The 23,563-nt window shown below is 40.2% G+C and overlaps 2 protein-coding genes across 2 annotated transcripts in view; one reads left to right on the top strand and one right to left on the bottom strand.

The window, feature by feature from the left end:
- LOC130881447 (olfactory receptor 7C2-like) overlaps positions 1-23,563 on the top strand; it is a 164,224-nt gene that overhangs the window by 100,669 nt on the left and 39,992 nt on the right. The gene's annotated exons all lie outside the window — the stretch shown is intronic.
- LOC130882437 (olfactory receptor 8-like) overlaps positions 4,632-23,563 on the bottom strand; it is a 34,819-nt gene continuing 15,887 nt past the window's right edge. Inside the window, exon 3 of the mRNA XM_057782523.1 lies at positions 4,632-4,778. Within this exon, the coding sequence (XP_057638506.1) occupies positions 4,632-4,778 (147 nt within the window). The remainder of the gene's footprint in view (positions 4,779-23,563) is intronic.

Below are 23,563 nucleotides of genomic sequence, written 5' to 3'. Positions count from 1 at the left end.
GTGTGCCTTCTAGCTTCACCGTCTAGATCAAAGTTGAGTGTCATCCATCCTTACTATTTGGATAATTGGCCTGTTGTCCTCTTCCCTTAAGGTACAGATCACAACTGTGCCCTCCAGTTTTGAACTGTAGTTCATTCCTGATATAATAAAGTTGAAAACAAAGAACAACTGTCATAATCAGTCCATTGTCAACATGGCATACAATCATATCACCTTATTAATTTCCAAATGAAAATCAATAACCGGGTTGTAATTATGACTAAACATAACATAATTATGTCAAATACAAATGATTATATATTAGGAATATTGGCACTGTCTCATGGAGGATATCATTCTAGTATCTCAAACTTCTGATAAACACAAATATTCTCTTAATTGATGTTACAACATATGATAAGGAAATTTAAAGGACATAGAAAAAGCTTTACAAACACATTATCAACAAAATACAACAGAAGCAGTCATATCAGTTAAAGTTCTCATTGCTGCTATAGTCACTTGGCCTTAGATGGTATTTAGAACTGCCATAGTCCGCTGCCCATTCTGAATTTCTCCCAACTTCTGCGAGCACTTCACAAGGTCTTGGGTCTTTTCCTAGAGAAATGACCCATGCCTTCATTCTTGATGGACATGTGATGTTTGTCATATTTATTGGATTATACTGTTTTTGTTTCTCATTTGTCTTAATGGCAAGTCCTGGTATCACAAGGAGATGCCCTAAAAGATCTCCTGCATTCTGGACATATTATCTTTCTTATCTCTATTGTGATGAGACAATCCAATTTCCCCATGCTAACCTGGATATATCAACCTGCCTAAAGTTGTTATACTTTCTTTAGTCTGTTGGTTTAAGAGCATTTAAAGCCCAAATGTCCTTTTCACAGAGGAAGTTTTCCAGTGTAGTCAACCTGCCAGTAGGTTGGTGACTGGTCACTCTAGTTATGGTGTCATACATGGGGCTAAGTTTTGGTCTGTGCTAATGCATAATGCGGCAACTCAGCAAAACTGTAGCTAAGTCAGCCATGATGAGTTCAAGTCCATGTTCTTGAACCCATGCTTATCTCCCATTTTGGCAATGTGGCCACTTTGGTCATGGGCCCATTGGACACTGACATGAATAACTCGGAAAAGAGGCTGACTGTACATGGAAGAGTCATTCTGTCTCAATGAGTTTTGAACTCCTCCTCAGCTGAATGAACCTTTTGATCAGCATTTACAAGGAATCCCAGGATCTTTATACTCCTTTCCCTTTCACAGAGATTATTCACATTCTTCTTCCTCAGATGTCTTCTCTCACCAATTTTCTAATCATGCTCTTTACTAATCCCTCAGCATCTAGTCAAACCACTGGATAAAGTCCATCAATCAGTTCATTGCTAATTGTTGATTAGACCATCTCTCCTTCCAAATAAACCACATTCAAATGTGTATTGTTTGATTTTCTGCCCACTGTGAACATTTCTTTTCACAAGCATCTTTCAGGGTTGTCCCAGACAGGGATTGTAATCCTGCAGCTGTCTGATTCTGGTTGGTTTGTGCATGATGTATTGAACCATCAGCCAGGGCCTCGTCATCTATTTCTCATTCAACCAATCATAGGGAATAGACTATAGGTGTATTCTTGACAGCAGAAGGCATAGTAACAGGAGTAGAAACCATTGGAAGTTGGCCATCTCTTCATGTATCTTCCTTATGTCTTCAGGACCTACTTGGTCCTGATCTCTAATATACCACTTCCATTTGATAATAGGTTGCAGCTGTAGATGTCCTTCTTTATAACTTGATAGATCCAGAAATACCCAGCTCATGATGGGCATTTCACATCACCTGGTAAGGTGGTGACTGTAATGATTTAAGCCACATGTAGTTGATACTCCTAGCTTCTAGGGGTCATACAGGAACAGACAAGCCCTCAGGCACCTGGGGATGTTAAAGGCACCCTCCTGCATGATCCACATATGACTCAGCTAAGACCTTCCCTGCTTGCATGAGCCCCATCATCTGCATATGATGTAGCCATGTCAACCCCTATGTGCATGCACCAGACAGCTTGTAAAAGCTGGATGACCCATCTTCCTCCCTCTCTGCACACTGACTTCCCAGACCTGTGCACATCCCCTCTAATAAACTCCTAAGAGTATTTGTTGTGTGCTCTGGTGTTTCCTTCTTGTTAAGAAAAAAATCCTAGCACATAGAAGTCCAATTAGGCAAAATGAAACCAAATCAAAATGCCCATCATTTTATTAAGTACAGCACCCTCTGATAATGGATCCCATGTTGGGAGATGGCGGGGGGGGGGCGAGAGTGAGGAGCCCATGCAAACTGGGAACTAGTGTTTCTCCTCTAGGATCCTACCTAAATACACTGTTGGAGAGGTCCTGACCCCTCCCTGTGGGGTTGTACCTGGTATGCTGGGATTTGTAGTCCAGGCTAATGCAACTCCTCATCCAGGGGGTGCTGGGATGAATACGAGAGCCTGGAGGCTATGTACCAGACTTAAAATTTCTCATTTGTGCCAAGTAATTTCAGTGACACACTGTCAAATGTTCGTTCTTTCCCAGTGAATTGAATTAATAGTATATGCTTGCATATTTGAGTATATTTATTTTTGCAAATGCTTTTATGGGCAGCAGTGGCAGAGATTTGGAATGAATTTAAGAGGTAATATTGTTCCAGTTCTCCAGTGCTCCTTTTATGGATGTTATTCAGGTTTCTTGTTTTCCTGGGTTAAGTAATTTTTTTTGTTTGTAGACTGTGTAGCAGCTGTGGCCTTCCGTCTAGTCAGCCTGCTCAGAGCAAAAGCAGCTTTCTCTGAGATTAATAGAGATCATTATAACTGTTCCTCCAGAAGCACTGTATAGAGGGCTGTTAGGTGACTTTTCCTTGAAGTTTTCTGGTTTTGTGTTCTCTATTTTTTTGTGTTTGCAAAAATTATGGTTTTGGTAAAGTTATCATTTAGAATAAGCATCAAGATTAATAGTCAACTTTTCACAGTGTCATATACTTGAATTTCAAGCAAGACCTTATGGTATGAACATGCCAGAGGCATTTCTTTCCATCATTTGTCTAATTTACATTTGTTCCTACATGATTTTGATGTAAGAATGTCCCTAAATGTCTCTGCTTTTACATTGTGCCTCCTGCAGGCAAGAATTTTTTTTTATCATTTCTTCTGTCTTGGCTGTTGAAATGTCTGGCTATTTTTGGTAGTTAAAACTGACTACCTCTGGGATTATCTGATACACAAAAAGAATTGATTATACCTGAGAGAAATTTTACTTAAAGGTTTTTGAAATGGGAAAATCCTCCATTAATCTGTATAATTTGAGATGATAGGACCCACCTTAAGCTGCTTGGTGTTTGTGCACAATTAACCACTGAGCCATCTCTTCCAACCATGTCTGTGCACAGTCCTATCACCATAACTCTTGAGCAGAGGTAGTGGGATTTTCTGCATTTGAGACCACTCTGGCCTACAGAATGAGTTCTACAACTACACAGAAAAATCCTCTCTTGAAATCACAAAAAAAAAAAACTGAATCCAACAAAGACTATGGCCCAACTTAATTAGCATCTTACATTCTGGTAGCAGAAGTCACATATAAAGTATTTTGAAAAAGAAAAGTCTCTGTTTTGCCTCTGTGCTCTAGCTCTGACTACCAAGCTCATTCCTTTACTAGCATTAGAGCCTACTTCATTGTAATTATGATGAATACTTAAAACCAGCTGAGTCACAGAGCCTTGTGGTCAGAATAACTACTAGATTCTTCACTTGACCTTAGACAAAAGGCTGAGAAGCAAGTTATTGGATTCTTCAATAGCCATTGGTAGGCAGCTATTCTTAAGTTACCTGGACAACAGCTTGTTAGACATTCTAATAAGCCCACTTTTTACAGACATGGTGAGATTCATTCTACCAGTCCTGTTGATGTAGAGAATCTTAAATACTGCAGTTGTATATTTTATTCACCTGACTATGGAGGGAGATGTGCTGGCTAACAATAGTGCTCATGAAGACATTCTTTCTAGCTCCATTATTCTCTACATATTAAAATTGCCATGAACACTACTCATTTTATTATTATTCATTTGCCTGGAGTTTGCTTTGAATTTAAGGAACAAAGCCCATAAAGCAATGGAGCCATTATCCAGCTTTCTGATGGGGGAAAGGCCAATCATCTAGATCAAGATCTCGTTCCTGCTTTTCTCTTTCCTGTTGTGTAAAATCCCTGTGAAAACCATGTAAAAAGTACCTTCAGTTCATCTGACCTCAGAATGAAGCCACAGAACATATATTTCATTTTGTAACTTTAAAACTCTCTTTAATTGTTAGTATTCTAGACATCCTTACCTCTGTGGGAGAGGAAATTACTCCACCCACCTAGCACAGTGCACCATACAAGTCATGCAGTGTGCTGGAAGAAAAAGGGAAAGTTCCTAGGAGTGCAAAAAGATGACATTGATCGCTTTTGTAGCCAGGGGCAAGTGCTATTGAAATGTATATATTCTCAGATCTGGAGAAGTTCTCTATTAGGGTGAATGGATTGGACAGGAACCAGTATTCTGTTTCTTTAAACACACTATATACCGATGGGAGGTGCTCTCGTCACTCAGGACTCACTAGCCAATCAAGCACTCCAGGTGACCTGCCAATCAGAAGCAGTGCAGGTCTCTTCCGGGCAGCCATCTTCAGTCTCGGCTTTGAAGAGAAGCTGGCGCCAGTGGATTCCTGTTCTCAGGTGCAGTTGCTGTTGAAGGGAGCTGATGCCTGAGAACTTTGGCAAAATGGAGAAGCACAACATGGTGAGTAATGGAATGCTGTCTCCTGATGGTGAGGAGCAGAGGGCGAGGTGCGGAAAACACTATGGTGTTACCTCTATGGGTCTGGTCACCATATTCCCTGTATGTGAAGTTCCTGATAACTCCTGAACCCAGGGGCATGCCTGTGAATAACTTTGCTCTGTGGCTTCATCTCCTTAGAGTATTGGAAGCAGGAATTTGTGTGTAAAAACACTTTCCTAGTCGACTTCAACAGGGTTGATGCATTCATGGAATAAGTTGCCAAACTCAGAGAAACCTAGATTCTCCAATATCTTCTCAATATCGAGCACTTTGCATTTAAGCTTTAAGTATAATCTGAATTTATATTTAAATTTGTGGAGGTTATCAAAGGCATCTCACATGTTGTGTAGCTTTCCACTACTGTACCAAAATGTAGAAGAGTAGAATTGGTGATACAATAGATTGAACAATGCTTAAAAAATAGTTAAGTCGGTGCAGGCAGGCCCGGGAGGCGGAGGCACCGGCAGCTAGGCAAGTCCAGGTGGCAGAGGCACCGGTGCGCGGGCAGGCCCGGGTGGCGGAGGCACCGGCAGGCAGGCCTAGGCGGCGGAAGCACCGGCGCGCAGGCAGGCCCGGGCGGCGGAGGCACCGGTGTGCAGGCAGGCCCGGGTGGCGGAGGCACCAGCAGTCAGGCCCAGGCGGCAGAGGCACCGGCAGTCAGGCCCAGGCGGCAGAGGCACCGGCAGGCAGGCCCAGGCGGCGGAAGCACCGGCGCGCAGGCAGGCCCAGGTGGCAGAGGCACCGGCAGGCAGGACCAAGTGGCAGAGGCACCGGCAGGCAGGCCTAGGCGGCGGAAGCACCGGTGCACAGACAGTTCTGGGCGGCGGAGGCACCGGCAGGCAGGCCCGGGCGGCGGAGGCACTGGATGCAGGATAGTGCGGGAAAGAAACAGTGAAGCTCGCACTGAGAGCAGATTGCCCCGCTACAATTAAATCAAACCCAATACATAGCATCGGTAAGAGGAGATGGGCAGACGCCAAGGCAAGAATTCACCCAACAATCTGAAAAACAACATGAAAACACCAGAACCCAATGATCTTACAACACAAGGACTTGAACACCCTAACACAGGAGAAGAGGAAAAAACTGACTTTTTGAAAGCAATAGAGTCCCTTAAACAACATGTAAAAAACGCCCTCATAGAAATGGATGAGAAGTATAACAAAAAGTTTGAAGAAATGAGTAAATACATAAATGATACCCTGGGAAACCAAGAAAAAACGATCAAACAGGTAATAGAAACAGTCCAAGAATTGAAAACTGAAATGGAAGCAAGGAAGAAAACACAAACTGAGGACCAGCTGGATATGGCAAATGTAGGTCAACAAGCAGAGACTACAGAAACAAGCATAATCAATAGAATACAAGAGATAGAAGAAAGAATCTCAGATTCTGAAGACACCATAGAGAAAATAAACGGACTGATGAAAGAAAACACCAAAACCAACAAATTCTCATCACAAAACATTCAGGACATATGGGACACAATAAAAAGACCAAACCTAAGAATAATAGGGATAGAAGAAGGAGAAGAGGCACAGCTCAAAGGTCCAGAAAACATTCTTAACAAAATTATGGAAGAAAACTTCCCCAACATAAAGAAAGATATTCCTTTGAATATTCAAGAAGCATACAGAACACCAAACAGACTGGATCAAAAAAAAAAACAAACGTCCCCTCGCCACATAATAATCAAAACACAAAATATACAGATTAAAGAAAGAATATTAAGAGCTGCAAAGGAAAAAGGCCAAGTAACTTATAAAGGTAAACCGATCAGACTTACACCTGACTTCTCTATGGAAACCATGAAAGCCAGAAGGTCCTGGATAGAGGTACTACAGAAACTAAGAGACCATGGATGCAAACCCAAACTACTATACCCAGCCAAGCTATCGTTCACTATCAATGGAGAAAACAAGACATTCCAGGATAAGAACAAATTTAAACAATACGTTGCCACAAATCCAGCCCTACAGAAAGTAATAGAAGGAAAATCACAACCCAAGGAATCCAACATTGTCAACACTGCCTACAATAACCCAGGCATCTAGCAACCCTTCAACAGCACAACTCAAAGAAGGGAGACACACAAACTCTTCTACCAAAAGCAGTAAGAATAACCGGAGTTAACAACCACTGGTCATTAATATCACTGAATATTAATGCTCTCAATTCACCAATAAAAAGGCACAGGCTAAGAGATTGGATACGAAAACAGGATCCAACAGTCTGCTGTTTGCAAGAAACTCATCTCAACCACAAAGACAGGCATCTACTCAGAGTAAAGGGTTGGGAAAAGGTTTTTCAAGCAAATGGTCCTAAGAAAAAAGCAGGTGTGGCCATACTAATTTCTAACAAAGCTGACTTCAAACTAAAATCAATCAGAAGAGATCGAGATGGACACTTTATACTCATAACAGGAATGATTCAGCAGGATGAAGTCTCAATCCTGAATATCTATGCCCCTAATATAAAAGCACCCACTTATGTAAAAGAAATATTGCTAAAACTCAAGGCAGACATCAAATCACACACACTAGTAGTAGGAGACTTCAACACACCTCTCTCACCAATGGACAGGTCAATCAGACAGAAAACTAATAGAGAATTAAGAGAATTGTTGGAGGTAATGAATCAAATGGACTTAACAGACATCTATAGAACACTCCATCCAAATAGGAAAGAATACACCTTCTTCTCTGCAGCTCATGGAACCTTCTCTAAAATTGACCACATACTTGGAAACAAAGGAAACCTCCACAGATACAAAAAAAATCAGTGTCCACCTGTGTCTTATCAGATCACCACGGATTAAAGTTAGAAGCCACCGACAATGCTACCCCCAGAAAGCTGACAAACTCATGGAAACTGAACAGTCAACTACTGAACCACACCTGGGTCAAGGAAGAAATTAAGAAAGAAATTAAAGTCTTCCTTGAATTTAATGAAAACAAAGAGACAACATACTCAAACCTATGGGACACGATGAAAGCAGTGCTCAGAGGAAAGTTCATAGCACTAAGTGCCCACTTAAAGAAAATGGAGAAAGCATACATTGGGGACTTAACAGCACACCTGAAAGCTCTAGAAAAAAAAGAAGCAGACGCGCCCAGGAGGAGTAGAAGACTGGAAATAATCAAACTGAGGGCAGAAATCAACAAAATAGAAACACAGAAAACAGTCCAAAGAATCAATGAAACAAAAAGTTGGTTCTTGGAGAAAATCAACAAGATTGACAAACCCCTATCCAAGCTAATTAAACGACAGAGAGAGAACACGCAAATAAATAAGATCAGAAATGAAAAGAAGGACATAACCACAGACACAGAGGAAATTCAGAGAATCATTAGATCTTACTACAAAAGCCTGTATGCCACAAAACTGGAAAATGCAAAAGAAATGGACACTTTTTTAGATAAGTACCATATACCAAGCCTAAACAAAGACCAGGTGAACGATCTAAATAGACCTGTTAGTCGCGAAGAATTAGAAACAGTTATCAAAAATCTCCCTTCCAAAAAAAGCCCAGGACCAGATGGTTTCAATGCAGAATTCTACCAGAACTTCCAAGAAGAGCTAATACCTATACTTCTTAATGTATTTCACAATATAGAAACAGAAGAGTCATTGCCAAATTCCTTTTATGAAGCTACAGTTACCCTGATACCAAAACCATACAAAGACCCAACCAAGAAAGAGAATTACAGGCCTATCTCACTCATGAACATCGACACAAAAATTCTCAATAAAATACTGGCAAACCGAATCCAAGAACACATTAGAAAAGTTATATATTATGATCAAGTAGGCTTCATTCCAGAGATGCAGGGCTGGTTCAACATACGCAAATCTATCAATGTAATAAACCATATAAATAAACTGAAAGAAAAAAACCATATGATCGTTTCATTAGATGCTGAAAAAGCATTTGACAAAATTCAACACTCCTTTATGATAAAGGTCTTGGAGAGATTAGGGATACAAGGGTCATACCTAAATATAATAAAAGCTATTTACAGCAAGCCGACAGCTAACATTAAATTAAATGGAGAAAAACTCAAAGCCATCGCACTAAAATCAGGAACACGACAAGGATGTCCTCTCTCTCCATACCTCTTCAACATAGTGCTTGAAGTTCTAGCAATAGCAATAAGACAACATAAGGGGATCAAGGGGATCCATATTGGAAAGGAAGAAGTTAAGCTTTCGTTATTTGCAGATGATATGATAGTATACATAAGCGACCCCAAAAACTCTACCAAAGAACTCCTACAGCTGATAAACACCTTTGGTAATGTGGCAGGTTACAAAATCAACTCCAAAAAATCAGTTGCCTTCCTATACACTAAGGATAAGGAAGCAGAGAGGGAAATCAGAGAAGCATCACCTTTCACGATAGCCACAAATAGCATAAAATACCTTGGGGTATCTCTGACCAAGGAAGTGAAAGATCTATTTGGCAAGAACTTTAAGTCTTTGAAGAAAGAAATTGAAGAGGACACCAGAAAATGGAAGGACCTCCCTTGCTCTTGGATTGGGAGGATCAACATAGTAAAAATGGCAATTCTACCAAAAGCAATCTATAGATTCAACGCAATCCCCATCAAAATCCCATCAAAATTCTTCACAGATCTGGAGAAGACAATAATCAACTTTATATGGAAAAACAAAAAACCCAGGATAGCCAAAACAATCTTATACAATAAAGGATCGTCTGGAGGCATTACCATCCCTGACTTCAAACTCTCTTACAGAGCTACAGTACTGAAAATGGCTTGGTACTGGCATAAAAACAGAGAAGTCGACCAATGGAATAGAATAGAAGGCCCTGACTTTAGCCCACAAACCTATGAACACCTGATTTTCGATAAAGGAGCTAAAAGTATACAATGGAAAAAAGAGAGCATCTTCAACAAATTGTGCTGGCAAAACTGGAAGTCAATCTGTAGAAGAATGAAAATAGATCCATATCTATCACCATGCACAAAACTCAAGTCCAAATGGATTAAAGACCTCAATATCAGTCCAAACACACTGAACCTGATAGAAGAGAAAGTGGGAAGTACTCTACAACACATGGGCACAGGAGAACACTTCCTACGTATAACCCCAGCAGCACAAACACTAAGGACATCATTGAATAAATGGGACCTCCTGAGACTGAGAAGCTTCTGTAATGCAAAGGACACTGTCACTAAGACAGAAAGGCAACCCACTGACTGGGAGAAGATCTTCACCAACCCCGCAACTGACAAAGGTCTGATATCCAAAATATACAAAGAACTCAAATTAGACCGTAAAAGGTTAATCAATCCAATTATAAAATGGGGCACTGAGCTGAACAGAGACTTTTCAACAGAAGAAGTTCAAATGGCCAAAAGACACTTAAGATCGTGCTCAGCTTCCTTAGCAATCAGGGAAATGCAAATCAAGACAACATTAAGATACCATCTTACACCGGTCAGAATGGCTAAAATCAAAAACACCAATGATAGCCTCTGCTGGAGAGGTTGTGGAGAAAGGGGCACTCTCATCCATTGCTGGTGGGAATGCAAACTTGTGCAACCACTTTGGAAAGCAGTGTGGCGGTTTCTCAGGAAAGTCGGGTTCAACCTACCTCTCGACCCAGCAATACCACTATTGGGAATATACCCAAGAGATGCCCAAACATACAACAAAAGTATATTCTCAACTATGTTCATAGCAGCATTGTTTGTAATAGCCAGAACCTGGAAACAACCTAGATGTCCTTCAATGGAAGAATGGATGAAGAAAGTATGGAATATATACATATTAGAGTACTACTCAGCAGTAAAAAACAATGACTTCTTGAATTTTGCATACAAATGGACGGAAATAGAAAACACTATCCTGAGTGAGGTAAGCCAGACCCAAAAAGAGGAACATGGGATGTACTCACTCATATTTGGTTTCTAGCCATAAATAAAGGACACTGAGACTATAATTCGTGATTCTAGAGAAGCTAAATAAGAAGGTGAACCCAAAGAAAAAACATATAAGCATCCCCCTGAATATTAACCTTCATCAGGCGATGAAAGAAGACAGAGACAGAGACCAACATTGGAGCACTGGACTGAAGTCTCACGATCCAAAGGAGGAGCAGAAGGAGAGTGAGCACGAGCAAGGAACTCAGGACTGCGAGGGGTGCACCCACACACTGAGGCAATGGGGATGTTCTATCGGGAACTCACCAAGGCCAGCTGGCCGGGGTCTGAAAAAGCATGGGACAAAACCGGTCTCGCTGAACATAATGGACAATGAGAACTACTGAGAACTGAAGAACAATGGCAATGGGTTCTTGATCCTATTGCACGTAATGCCTTTGTGGGACCCCAGGTAGTTTGGATGCTCACCTTAATAGACCTGGATGGAGGTGGGTGGTCCTTGGACCTCCCACAGGGCAGAGAAACCTGCTTGCTCTTTGGGCTGAGGAGGAAGGAAGACTTGATTGGGGGAGGGGGAGGGAATGGGAGGTGGTATCGGGGAAGATGCAGAAATCTTTAATAATTAAATAAATTAATTAATAAATAAAAAAAGAAAAAAAATAGTTAAGTCTAACAAAGTAGAATTTAGCAGAGGGAGAACTGCATCTAAAACACCCAGACTTTATGTGTATGCTAATTAGGGCTGGTAGAATGCCCGGGTATACATTGTTTACCAGGATTGTCCAGATATTTGACTCCAAACCATTTCAAAGAAGCCATCACTGATTTAAAATTTAAAAGTCACTGCCAGGCCATTAATTCTGGCACTCCGGAGGCAGAGGCGGGTGAAATTCTTTGAGTTCAAGGCCAGCCTATTCTACAAGAGTTCAAGGACAGGCTCCAAAGCTACTGAGAAACCCCCATCTCGAAAAATCTCCAAGTGCAGGGATTAAAGGCAGGCCCACCACTGCCCATCTAAGATGTTATTTTTCTTCAGAATCTTACTAGGTATGGGATGTATTTTCTGCAACACCTCCCCACCCTATCTTTTATCTTTTACTTGTCCAGTCCAGTCTTTCTTCTCCCTTGTGATCTTCACCTTAGAAACCTGTCAGTGAAGAATGACCTGCTGTAACAGGTCATTGGCGTACTTAAGAGAATATTCTGAGAATACTTTTGCCTAAATATTTATATTGGCAAGTTGCTTGTTTCTATTTAAATTGTTCAAAGTATAATCTGGACCATTATCCTAAGGGATACTTATGGATAACAGCATATATTGAATGCAAAATCTGTCTAACCTAGCTCCCCTTGAGCACTGGACAGGGATCAATGCATAACATCATTAAAGAGACTTTTCTTTATTAATCTTCTAAATGTGTATTGTGATTTCTCTGTGGAATGGCATATTAATTCTAGAAGAGCTGCATTTCCATCCCAATAGAAATGTTGTTTCTGAGACAACTTCTGTTATGTTCACTCAGATGGCCTTTGTCCCTGTCTTTGGTTTTCCTGGACAACCTTGAATGTCCTCTATATTACACCCTCAAAGTTCTTAAATGACTGTACCAATTCACAGTTTTAAAATTCTGTATTTTCCTGGCACTGGTGGTGCACGCAGAGTCTACAAGAACTTGTTCCTGGACATGCACCAAAGCTACAGAGATACCCTGTCTCAAACAAAATCAATACATTAAAATAAAATAAAATAAAATAAAATAAAATAAAATAAAATAAAATAATGCATTTGAGCCATATAGTTGACTGCCAAGGCAGTCACAGGAAAAGGATTTGCATATGGAGCATTTCTTCTGTCCTCAGACCTCAATAGGAAGAATAGATTATTGTGTGCACTGCAGGGGGCACAGCATAGGCAATCAGCTGTTGGAGCCACCACTATGAAAAAGGGCCTGACTGTGGTAGCAGGAGAGGTTTGTAATTGCCCACCATGTGTAAATTAATGTCATGTGAATGAACACAGACCAGCTTGTGTGGGTGTCCAGATTAGGAAGTTTATCTTGAGTCAAGGAACATTGAATTTGCAATTAGGCAACTATCCCCTGCAGATATGATCGATCCTTTTTCTAATTGAAATTTACTGAGCTCTACAAATTTTTTTTGTTTCACTCCCTGCCTCTCCACTCCCCCCTTCAACCCTCTCCCAAGGTCCCCATGTACCCAATTTACTCAGGAAATCTTGTCTTTTTATACTTTATACTTTCCATGTAGATTGGATGTATGCAAGTCTCTCTTAGCATCCTCATTTTTGTCTAAGATCTGGGATTGTGGTTTGTAGGCTGGCTTTCTTTGCTTTATGCTTAAAAACCACGTATGAGTGAGTACATGTGATAATTATCTTTCTGTGTCTGGGTTACCTCACTCAAAATAATGTTTTCTAGATTCATCTATTTCCCTGAAAAATTCAAGATGTTGTTATCTTTTTCTGTTGTATAGCACTCCATTGTGTAAATGTACCACATTTTTCTTATTCATTCTTCTATGGAGGGGCATTTAGGTTGTTTTCAGGTTCTGGCTATGACAAACAAAGTTGCTATGAACATAGTTGAGCTCATGTCCTTGAGGCACGATTGAGCATCTTTTGATTATATAACCAAAAGTGGTATTACTGGGTCTTGAGAAAGGTTGTTTTTTAATTTTCTGAGAAATTGCCACACTGACATTCAAAGGGACCTTATCATCTTGCATTCCCACCAGCAATGCAGAAGTGTTTCCATTTCCCCACAACCTCTCCAACATAAGTTGTCATTGGTGTTTTTAATCCTGGCCATTCTTTCAGGTGTTAGATAGAATCTCAGAGTTGTTTAGATTTGCATTTTTCTGGTGACTAAGTATATTAAACATTTCCTTAAGTGTCTTTCAGCTATTTTAGATTCCTCTGTTGAGAGTTCTCTGTTTAGGTCTTTACTCCATTTTTTTTTATTGGATTATGAGTTCTTCTGGTGTCCAATATCTTTAGTTCTTTGTATATTTTGGAGATCAGACCTATTCAGCTCCATTGGTCCTTCTGTCTGTTCTTTTTTTTTTTCAAATATTTATTTATTTATTATGTATACAATATTCTCTCTTGTGTATATGCCTGCAGGCCAGAAGAGGGCATCAGATCTCATTACAGATGGTTGGGAGCCACCATTTGGTTTCTGGGAACTGAACTCAGGACCTTTCAAAGAGCAGGCAAAGAGCAGCCATCTCTCCAGCCACTTTCTGTCTGTTCTTATGACAATACCAGGCTGTTTTCAGTACTGTAGCTCTGTAGTAAAGATTTAAGTCATGAATTTTGATGGTTCCAGAAGTTCTTTAATTTTATAGGATTGTTTTGACTCTCCTGGGTTTTTTGTTTTTCATATGAATTTGAGTGCTGTTCTTTTGAAGTCTTTGAAGAATTTTGCTGGGATTTTAATGGGCATTGTATTCAATCGGTAGATTGCTTTCGGTAAGAAATATGATCGATCTTGCTTGACAGAGTTATGTCGGCTCGGAAATTTGAAAACCAGGCCATTTAATAACTCTATGTGTTCGGTTACAGATCTCAGCAGTCAACATATGTATATGGGCACCATCAATCTATCTCTTGTTAATGACATCCCCTTTCCTAGGGAAGGGCCTACTCTTTTTTAAAGTCAATATAGAAAATTTTATTTAATCTTAAAAGTGCCTTTTTTGGTGTATTGAGACAGGGTTGGTTTCTCTGTAGCTTTGGAGCCTGTCCTGGAACTAGCTCTTGTAGACCAGGTTGGCCTCAAACTCACAAAGATCCGCCTGCTTCTGTTTTCGAGTGCTGGGATTATAAGCATGTACCACCACTGCCCAGCTAAAAGTGCATTATTATCATCACTTTAAAAATCACTTTTTGGTATCAGTTTCAAATACATTCTTTAAATGTATTGCTACTCTTATCTCCATTTGTTTCTGTTCTCCAATGTTTCTAGGTCATTGAGAGTTTCATTTCATTTCTTTCAAGTTATGTTGATTTCTATGTAGAGCAATGTCTCCTATACTTTCAGCTTGCCTCATGCTATGTAATTGAGAATTATTTTGAACACCTAATCCTGCCTCTGTTGCCAGTTCTGGGAAGGCGGTCGTACAGCTCCTTCCAGGTTTGTCCTTCACTAGTCAGTGAGAAAGAAAAATAGAGCAGTTAATGAGTGTCTGCTAATCATTCTGGCTTTTATTGGGGACTCAGAAATAAAGAGGGATTGGTATAAGAATTGAACCCAATGACTAACTTTGAAGCTGTTGGAGACACAGTGCAGGAAGTGAGAGGTTGGCCTGAGGATGAGAGCTTTCCTCCTTCAACTGAGATTACTTACATGGAATCAGGTAACCCTGATTGATCAGTTGCGATGCTGTATTATTATCCTGATTGACCATTGTTTGCAGTCCACAGACAATGGCAATCTGGGTGTGGGACTGACCTTATCTTAAAACCTAATTGTGATATTTACAATAGTTCATCAAAAACAGATTATCTGGGTCAAATATTGTGTCCCTGCTTAACAGGACTGTTACTTTTCTGGAATAAGGTGTTCATCTTTAGGGAAAATACATGACAAATATTTATTGTGCTCTAATACAAATCCATAGTCCCTGGAGCACATGGCCTTTAGCCTATTTCAACTTTTCAAAATAATTTTTGAGATTAAAACTACATCATATTCACCTTGTCTTTGCTCCCTCCAAGCCCTAACATGATCCTGATTGTTTTCTAATCCATGGTTTGTTTTTCTTTAACAACAGTTACAAAGTAACCACAGTTACACAGGAACAGTGATTCCTTTATGAATGTGACCTGTGTTAGTCTTCAGGATTTTCCATCTCTGAAATGGGATGGCTGCACTGGAAAATGAGTGTGCAATGCAATGTGCACACAAAGGACCCTGTGCTTTGGATGAGAAACAGGATGTGGTGTAGGAGAGTCAAATTATGTGTACTAAATACAAACTTTCTAAACTAGGGCACTGTGTGCTGGGCTGGGAGGGCAGAACTGAAAGGATTGTGCTGTCTGAGTCATTTGATCTCTGATCCTCCTATAGAGGAGCTGCTAATATTGTGAGGCCCAGCTAGGTAGCCCTAGCCAGTGAGGAATTCTGGGAAGGATTAGCAATGGGGAGTAATAGTGGCAGACAATTTGTGGGTTCTTTCCATGATTCTATTCTGCCTCTGCAGTAGGAGTAGTAAGGAAGATCACAAGCTATAACGTAGTGAGTGTTGGGTGTTCAGGTCTGCTGAACTGTCATTTCTGCTGTGACTTGGACTGATCATGAGCAAGACTGTAGTTATGTTGGTCCATGTGGTTCATGTTGGCAGTGTCCCTTGTCCTCTGAGCCTCCCTGTACATGAATTTATTGGGGCAGGGGATTCTCTGGAAATTCAAGATATGATGGTGATTGTCCAGAGTACACACATGGACACTGCTCTTGGTGTGCAGTGGGAAGAGAGATTAGGAAACTGAAGGTCTAGATTTCAGAAGTTCTCAATATTGCATGCCAATTTCAGATTTGTGTTATAAAGATTACAAATAGTTTAGGAACTGCTAGGAAATGATGATATTGATATTCTAGCAATGCATGATTAGAAGGCTTTTAATGTGATCCTGCCACTAGCTGCAATGGTGTGATCCAGTGAAGCTTAGTTCCAGGGGACAAAGGAGTTTCTGATCTGCAGACATTTCTCAGATGTGCATTGTTTTGAACAGATAGATAGAGCATAATTCATATCTTGGGCCATAATCCATGTAGGAGAAAATAAATTTTAAATCATTTTTCTTTTTTTCATAAACAACTTTCCTCATGACACATTATTTAAAAAAAAAAAACATCCTTTGTAATTGAGTTTAAAAAATAAACAAAGTTCAGCTCCCACCTCCTTATTCCCAATTCTTCCCATTCCCTCCAAATAAAAGGGAAAAATGTAAACAAAAAATAAAGCAAAACAAGAACACCTGATAAACAACAACAACAAAAAACAACAGTGCAAAACTTTCCAAAACAAAGTAGTGTGTTTCCCTAGGGGTAAGTGGAATTTACACTGAATGCACTGGGAGTGAGTTCTTTCTGCTACAAAAATCTGCAAAGAAAGACACTCAAGACAGAAAAAATAAACAAAATGGAACCAAAAAAATTCACCAGACAAACTGGAGAGGCGGGAGCCTTGAGGAAAGAGGGGTAGCGTGTGCCTAGACCTGGTAAATCAGGAACCGGAAGGGACTGCAAAAGGCAGAGAGAAGATGAGGGAAGGAAACAAGCTGAACAGATTGGTGCCCTCCAGAGCTCTAGGTAAAAAAAAAAGGCCTCCTACTATCCGTGCCCATCTACCCTTGAACAAGCCCAAAGAGAGTTAAGTGGAGCAGGAAAACAGGGAGCAGGTTGCACATTTGAGAAGTGTCCATATTGAATCTCCAGAGGGAATGTGTCACCCCTGTCTTACTCCCTGGGCCTGCCCTACTGCCCAGAGCAGGTCCCTCCTCAGTTAGTTATGGGATTCTCCCCCTTCCACAGTATATCTTTTTAAAAAAATAAATTTCCACCTTCTGTTTTTTTTTCTTTTTTTAATTTTTTTTTATCCAAGGGCCATCTGTTTAAACCACTGTAGAATCCATTCTGGGAGCTGTTGTAATTGGTAGTTCGGGCACGGTATTGGGCACACGGGTAACCCATCTGTTGTGCTGATGGGAATCACCTTGATCTGTCTCCCTGTAAGCAGGGAATCATCTAAAGCCAGGGAAGTCCTCACTGACTCTTTGTCTAAGAATTCTATATATGCAAACCCTTTGACAAGGCCACTGAATTTGTCACAGACTTTAGTAACACGGTTGAATGAACCACAGCCATGAAAGTGAGCTTCCAGCTCTTCTGCTGTTGGACCATAGTCCACATTGACAGCTTAGATGGAACTGGCATCAGCCTCCATCTTCTACTCAAGAGACGTGATCACTGAGCCAGCATTGCCTGGGGTTGTACTCTTATTCATCTGCTTCTCTACCTCATTTTGTAGTTCCTTTAAATTCTCCTTCTCTTCCTCTATCTCCCTGACTCCCTGAAGCTTTGATCACTTCTAGCAATCATACAGAGAATATCATACACAAAACATACACAAAAATAAGAGTAACCTTATTTTCAGAAGTGCTTGGAACTCCAAGTAGTAAGAGTAAGTCAAGTTGCTTTACATGTACACTGATTCTTTAAAAATCTGTTCTCTTGAAATTCCATTTAAAAAGATTTCATTTCCTCACTGTGATGCAGACTTGGATTCCATCACCAATTGTAGGAAACAACATGGTAAGTGATCCTAACAGATATCATTTTCTTTATCAAAAGAGAATGAGATGCTTTCAGTAATCAAATCTATTTTCTGTAAAGTAAAAACATCAGAAGACGTCAAGTGAATATTGTAAATTTTGGTGAAACAGCCCTTTTCACCGAACCCATTTTCTATTATTGGTAAAGGAGAGAACAGGAGTGTACAGGATGTGTTATGGCCAGTGATTCAGTGATTTTGATTAGAACCTTGTTCTTCTTTAAGAAATAATAATATACGATCAGAAGACTGAAGCAGAAGGATCTCGAGTTCAAGGCTACCCTAAGCTATATGAAAGACACTGGTTTAAAAAAAATGAAACTAAATTCTGGCATAAAAATTCTCTTCTGTAAGTCAAATAAATACACACTATACACCCACCCTCTCTCCCTCCATCTCTCCTTCCCTCCCCCCCTCTCTCTCTCTCTCTCTCTCTCTCTTACACACACACACACACACACACACACACACACACAGAGTTTCATCTTCAGGCCCTGAAATTTTTGTCAGTCTTAATTCATGTGATGCTAAGAATGTTCAAAGGAAGAAAGATACAAAAACTAAAGTATTGTGTCCTATTTTCTCAATAAACTAAGTAATGTTATTCATTAAAAAAAAAGAAACAATAATATATGTGTGTGTGTGTTTGTGTGTGTGTAGATTTGTGTTTGTGTTTGTGCCTTGTTTTGTCAATGGTGTCATCTATATTGTTGATTTTGTGAACCATAATTTAATTATATCATTCATTGTTTTTGAAAATGATGGACCTCCAGTTTGTACTCAGAATATTTATTTTATTTATTTATTTATTTAGTTTTTCGAGACAGGGTTTCTCTGTGGTTTTGGAGCCTGTTCTGGAACTAGCTCTTGTAGACCAGGCTGGTCTTGAACTCACAGAGATCCGCCTGCCTCTGCCTCCATAGTGCTGGGATTAAAGGCGTGCGCCACTACCACCCGGCCTCAGAATATTTTTTATACTCTTTGGTGATAAACAGTTTTACTTTTCTCCTCTTGATCTCAGATGCTTGCTTCTAATTATTTTATTTTATTTTTTTATTTATATTTTAATAATAAAGCTTGCCTGAAGATCATAAAGTAAAACAGATGGCATGGCCAGCCTTACACCACAGGCAATATTGACACACACCTTTAATCCCAGTAGTCACACTAGTTTGTTGTAGAGTCAATGCTGGTGTCTCATATCTTTAATCCTATCACTAAGGAGTTGTAGATAGGAAGTGGCATGCCTGGACAGAGAAAGGAATATAAGGATTGAGTGTTTTGTAGAAACAGCATTCACTCTGAGGACTTATAAAGACTGGATACCCCATTTGGTGAGTCTAAGAACATTTATCTAGGGCTTCCATTGGAGGGAATGCTGAGGATAAGGAAAAGTTAGATTAAGAGAAATGAAGACAGAATCATAGGTTAGACTGAGAGGATGAAAGGTCAATAGGAAACAGCCCGAGTTTATTTCTCAGCCAGCATATATACTAAACACAGTCAAAAGGCAGATCAAAAAGCAGTACAGTCAGCTTCCCACCTCTGTTCACTGTGCTTGGAGGCAGCTCAAACCTGTGCATTATCTGATTCAGCTAAGCAGCTTCTAATCACTAACAAGGAGTGCCCCTGGCTGGCCTACACTAGCCCAAATCTTAATAAAAAAAATGGACTCTTTGAGCTGAACAAAATGCTTTTTCTGTTGGCTAACACAGATGTTTTCACAGCCCTCAAGGTTACTAGAAGAAGAGCAGCAGGCATGCTCGGACTCAAATAGAATTTTTTTAATTAATTAATTAATTCATTCATTCATTTATTATGTATACAATGTTCTGTCTGTGTGTATGTCTGCAGGCCAGAAGAGGGCACCAGACCTCATAACAGATGGTTGTGAGCCACCATGTGGTTGGTGGGAATTGAACTCAGGACCTTTGGAAGAGCAGGCAATGCTCTTAACCACAGAGCCATCTCTCCAGCCCCTCAAATAAAATCTTTAAGTCTGAAATGACTCCATATGGAAACTGAGTCACACCTGGCTCCCACATTGGACTAGGAATTTTATAGAACTAAGAACTAGTGGCTGAATGCTGTGCTTCTCTGATCTTTCAGCTTTCAGCCCTACTATCTGATTACAGGATTTATGAATAAGATCAGTTTGCACTACATATAAAATCTAATTTAAATAAAAGGCTTCTTCTTAATTCCTGTTCATGATTTCAAGTCTAAATCTCTATCAAGTAACTTAAAATTAAGTTTTTGAATTCTGTGTAAAAATAAAAAACTATGCTCCTTTAACCGCTTTGAGCTTTACTACATACAGCACTTAAAAGGTTTTCTACAGTAAACCACGATCATTCTTAGCAGTGATCATTAAAATCTTAAAGACGGGCTTAGGGCCCCACATCATTGATTCCTCCTAGAGTGTGGTAATGCCCCTAAACTGACTACCCTCCTCCAAAGGTCAGCTTTGGGCTATAAATTATTCAGTACAATTCCAAGATTACTATCTAAGATGGTCCTCATGCACTACACTAGCCAGAACTTGAGATAATTCCTCCACTTTCCCATTACACAAAGACTGGACAAGAGATAATACAGGCAATTCTCCCATGAATTGAAATTATCCTAGGTTTATTTCAGGGACCCTTATAGATGCCATTGCCCACAGACATCAAAAAATAATTTCAAAAGCATGGTTCCCATATTCCCAAGAGTTGGGGTAAGCAGTTTGGTCATTCATTAGGTCATGATTTATGTCATCATTGAGTTGGCGGTGGTAACAAGTTACTATGGGTAATGGTAAAAAATATAAACAAAGGAGAAAATATTTAGTTATCTTGTTCTGAAAAGAAAAAGGGAAGATATAGAAATTATAGGATAGGGCGGAAGCCCGGCCTGCGACGGATGGCAGCAGCGGACCCCCAGCCTGCACAATTAATCAAGTAGGTTTTTTTGGGTCCTGGCCTGTAGAGAGGGAGGCCTTTTATTGTCGAGGTCCATGGGCGAATGGGGAGCCACGTCCTGTCCCTGAAGACCCTCCTGAGTGGGGAAAGTGTTCTGGGCCAGCGACCGGACACAGGAAACGGAGCTGGAACATTCTCAGACCCCTTCACCACCCTGGTAAGCCTGCGAAGGCTGATACCCTCTGCGGGGGCTGCTCCTCCTCTGCTGTGACTTCTCTATTGCTGGCACATCCCAGCTTGTGCCCAGGGCCCTCTTCCACTCCCCCTCCCTTCTGCAGGGCTCCGGGATCATCCAGTATAGCCTGTTTGGGCACTGGGTCGGGAGCTCGGGACAGAGGACAGCAGGAGTTTCTCTGTTGTGGTGGCTGGCCTACAGAGGGGTAGGCCTTTTGTGGACGAGGTCCTGGGCAAATGGGGAGCCTGGTCCTGGTCCTGAAGATCCTTCTGAGTGGTGAGAGCAATCGTGGCCCACGCCGGGAGCCAGGAAACGGAGCGAGGGCACTTTGTAAGCAGAGCCCTTGGTGAGCAGGGAAACCTATTCTTGACTTAAAAGACCCATTAGATAGCATTGTTAGGAGGAGATGGGCAGGTGCCAAGGCAAGAATTCACCCAACAATATGAAAAACAACATGAAAACACCAGAACCCAATGATCTTACAACAGAAGGACTTGAACACCCTAACAAAGAAGAAGTGGAAAAAATTGACTTTATGAAAGCAATAGAGTCCCTTAAACAACATGTAAAAAACACCCTTATAGAAATGGATGAGAAGTATAACAAAAAGTTTGATGAAATGAGTAAATACGTAAATGATGCTCTGGGAAACCAAGAAAAAACAATCAAACAGGTAATGGAAACAGTTCAAGAATTGAAAACGGAAATTGAAGCAAGGAAGAAAACACAAAACGAGGACCAGTTGGATATGGAAAATCGAGGTCAACGAGCAGAGGCTACAGAAACAAGCATAATCAGCAGACTACAAGAGATAGAAGAAAGAATCTCAGATTCTGAAGACAACATAGAGAAAATAAATGCACTGATCAAAGAAAACAGCAAAACCAACAAAGTTTCATCGCAAACCATTCAGGAAATATGGGACACAATAAAAAGACCAAACTTAAGAATAATAGGGATACAAGAAGGAGAAGAGTCACAACTCAAAGGTCCAGAAAATATTTTTAACAAAATTATAGAAGAAAACTTTCCCAACATAAAGAAAGATATTCCTTTGAATATTCAAGAAGCATACAGAACACCAAACAGACTGGATCAAAGAAAAACATCCCCTTGCCATATTATAATCAAAACAAAATATACAGATTAAAGAAAGAATATTAAGAGCTGCAAAGGAAAAAGGCCAAGTTACTTATAAAGGTAAACCGATCAGACTTACACCTGACTTCTCTATGGAAACCATGAAAGCCAGAAGGTCCTGGATAGAGGTACTGCAGAAACTAAGAGACCATGGATGCAAACCCAAACTACTATACCCCGCCAAGCTATTGTTCACTATCAATGGAGAAAACAAGACATTCCAGGATAAGAACAAATTTAAACAATACGTAGCCACAAATCCAGCCCTACAGAAAGTAATAGAAGGAAAATCACAACACAAGGAACCCAACATAGCCAACACTGCCTACAATAACTAAGGCATCTAGCAACCCTTCACCAGCACGACTCAAAGAAGGGAGACACACAAACTCTACTACAAAAAACAATAAGAATAACCAGAGTAATCATTAATATGGTCATTAATATCACTTAATATTAATGGTCTCAATTCACGTATAAAAAGACACAGACTAAAAGATTGGATACAAAAACAGGATCCAACATTCTGCTGTTTGCAAGAAACACATCTCAACCACAAAGACAGGCATCTACTCAGAGTAAAGGGATGGGAAAAGGTTTTTCAAGCAAATGGTCCTAAGAAAAAAGCAGGTGTGGCCATACTAATTTCTAACAAAACTGACTTCAAACTAAAATCAATCAGAAGAGATCGAGATGGACACTTTATACTCATAACAGGAACAATTCATCAGGATGAAGTCTCAATCCTGAATATCTATGCCCCTAATATAAAAGCACCCACTAATGTAAAAGAAATATTACTAAAACTCAAGGGAGACATCAAACCACACACACTAGTAGTAGGAGACTTCAACACACCTCTCTCACCAATGGACAGGTCAATCAGACAGAAACCTAATAGAGACTTAAGAGAATTGCTAGAGGTAATGAATCAAATGGACTTAACCGACATCTATAGAACACTCCACCCAAATAGAAAAGAATATACCTTCTTATCTGCAGCTCATGGAACCTTCTCGAAAATTGACCACATACTCGGAAACAAAGGAAACCTCCACAGATACAAAAAAATATCAGTGTCCTCCTGTGTCTTATCAGATCACCACGGATTAAAGTTAGAAGGCAACAACAATGCTACCCTCAAAAAGCCGACAAACTCGTGGAAACTGAACAGTCAA

The sequence above is a fragment of the Chionomys nivalis genome, chromosome 1 (assembly GCF_950005125.1).
Source record: "Chionomys nivalis chromosome 1, mChiNiv1.1, whole genome shotgun sequence".
Lineage (NCBI taxonomy): Eukaryota > Metazoa > Chordata > Mammalia > Rodentia > Cricetidae > Chionomys > Chionomys nivalis.
This window is presented reverse-complemented; position numbering and strand designations above follow the sequence as displayed.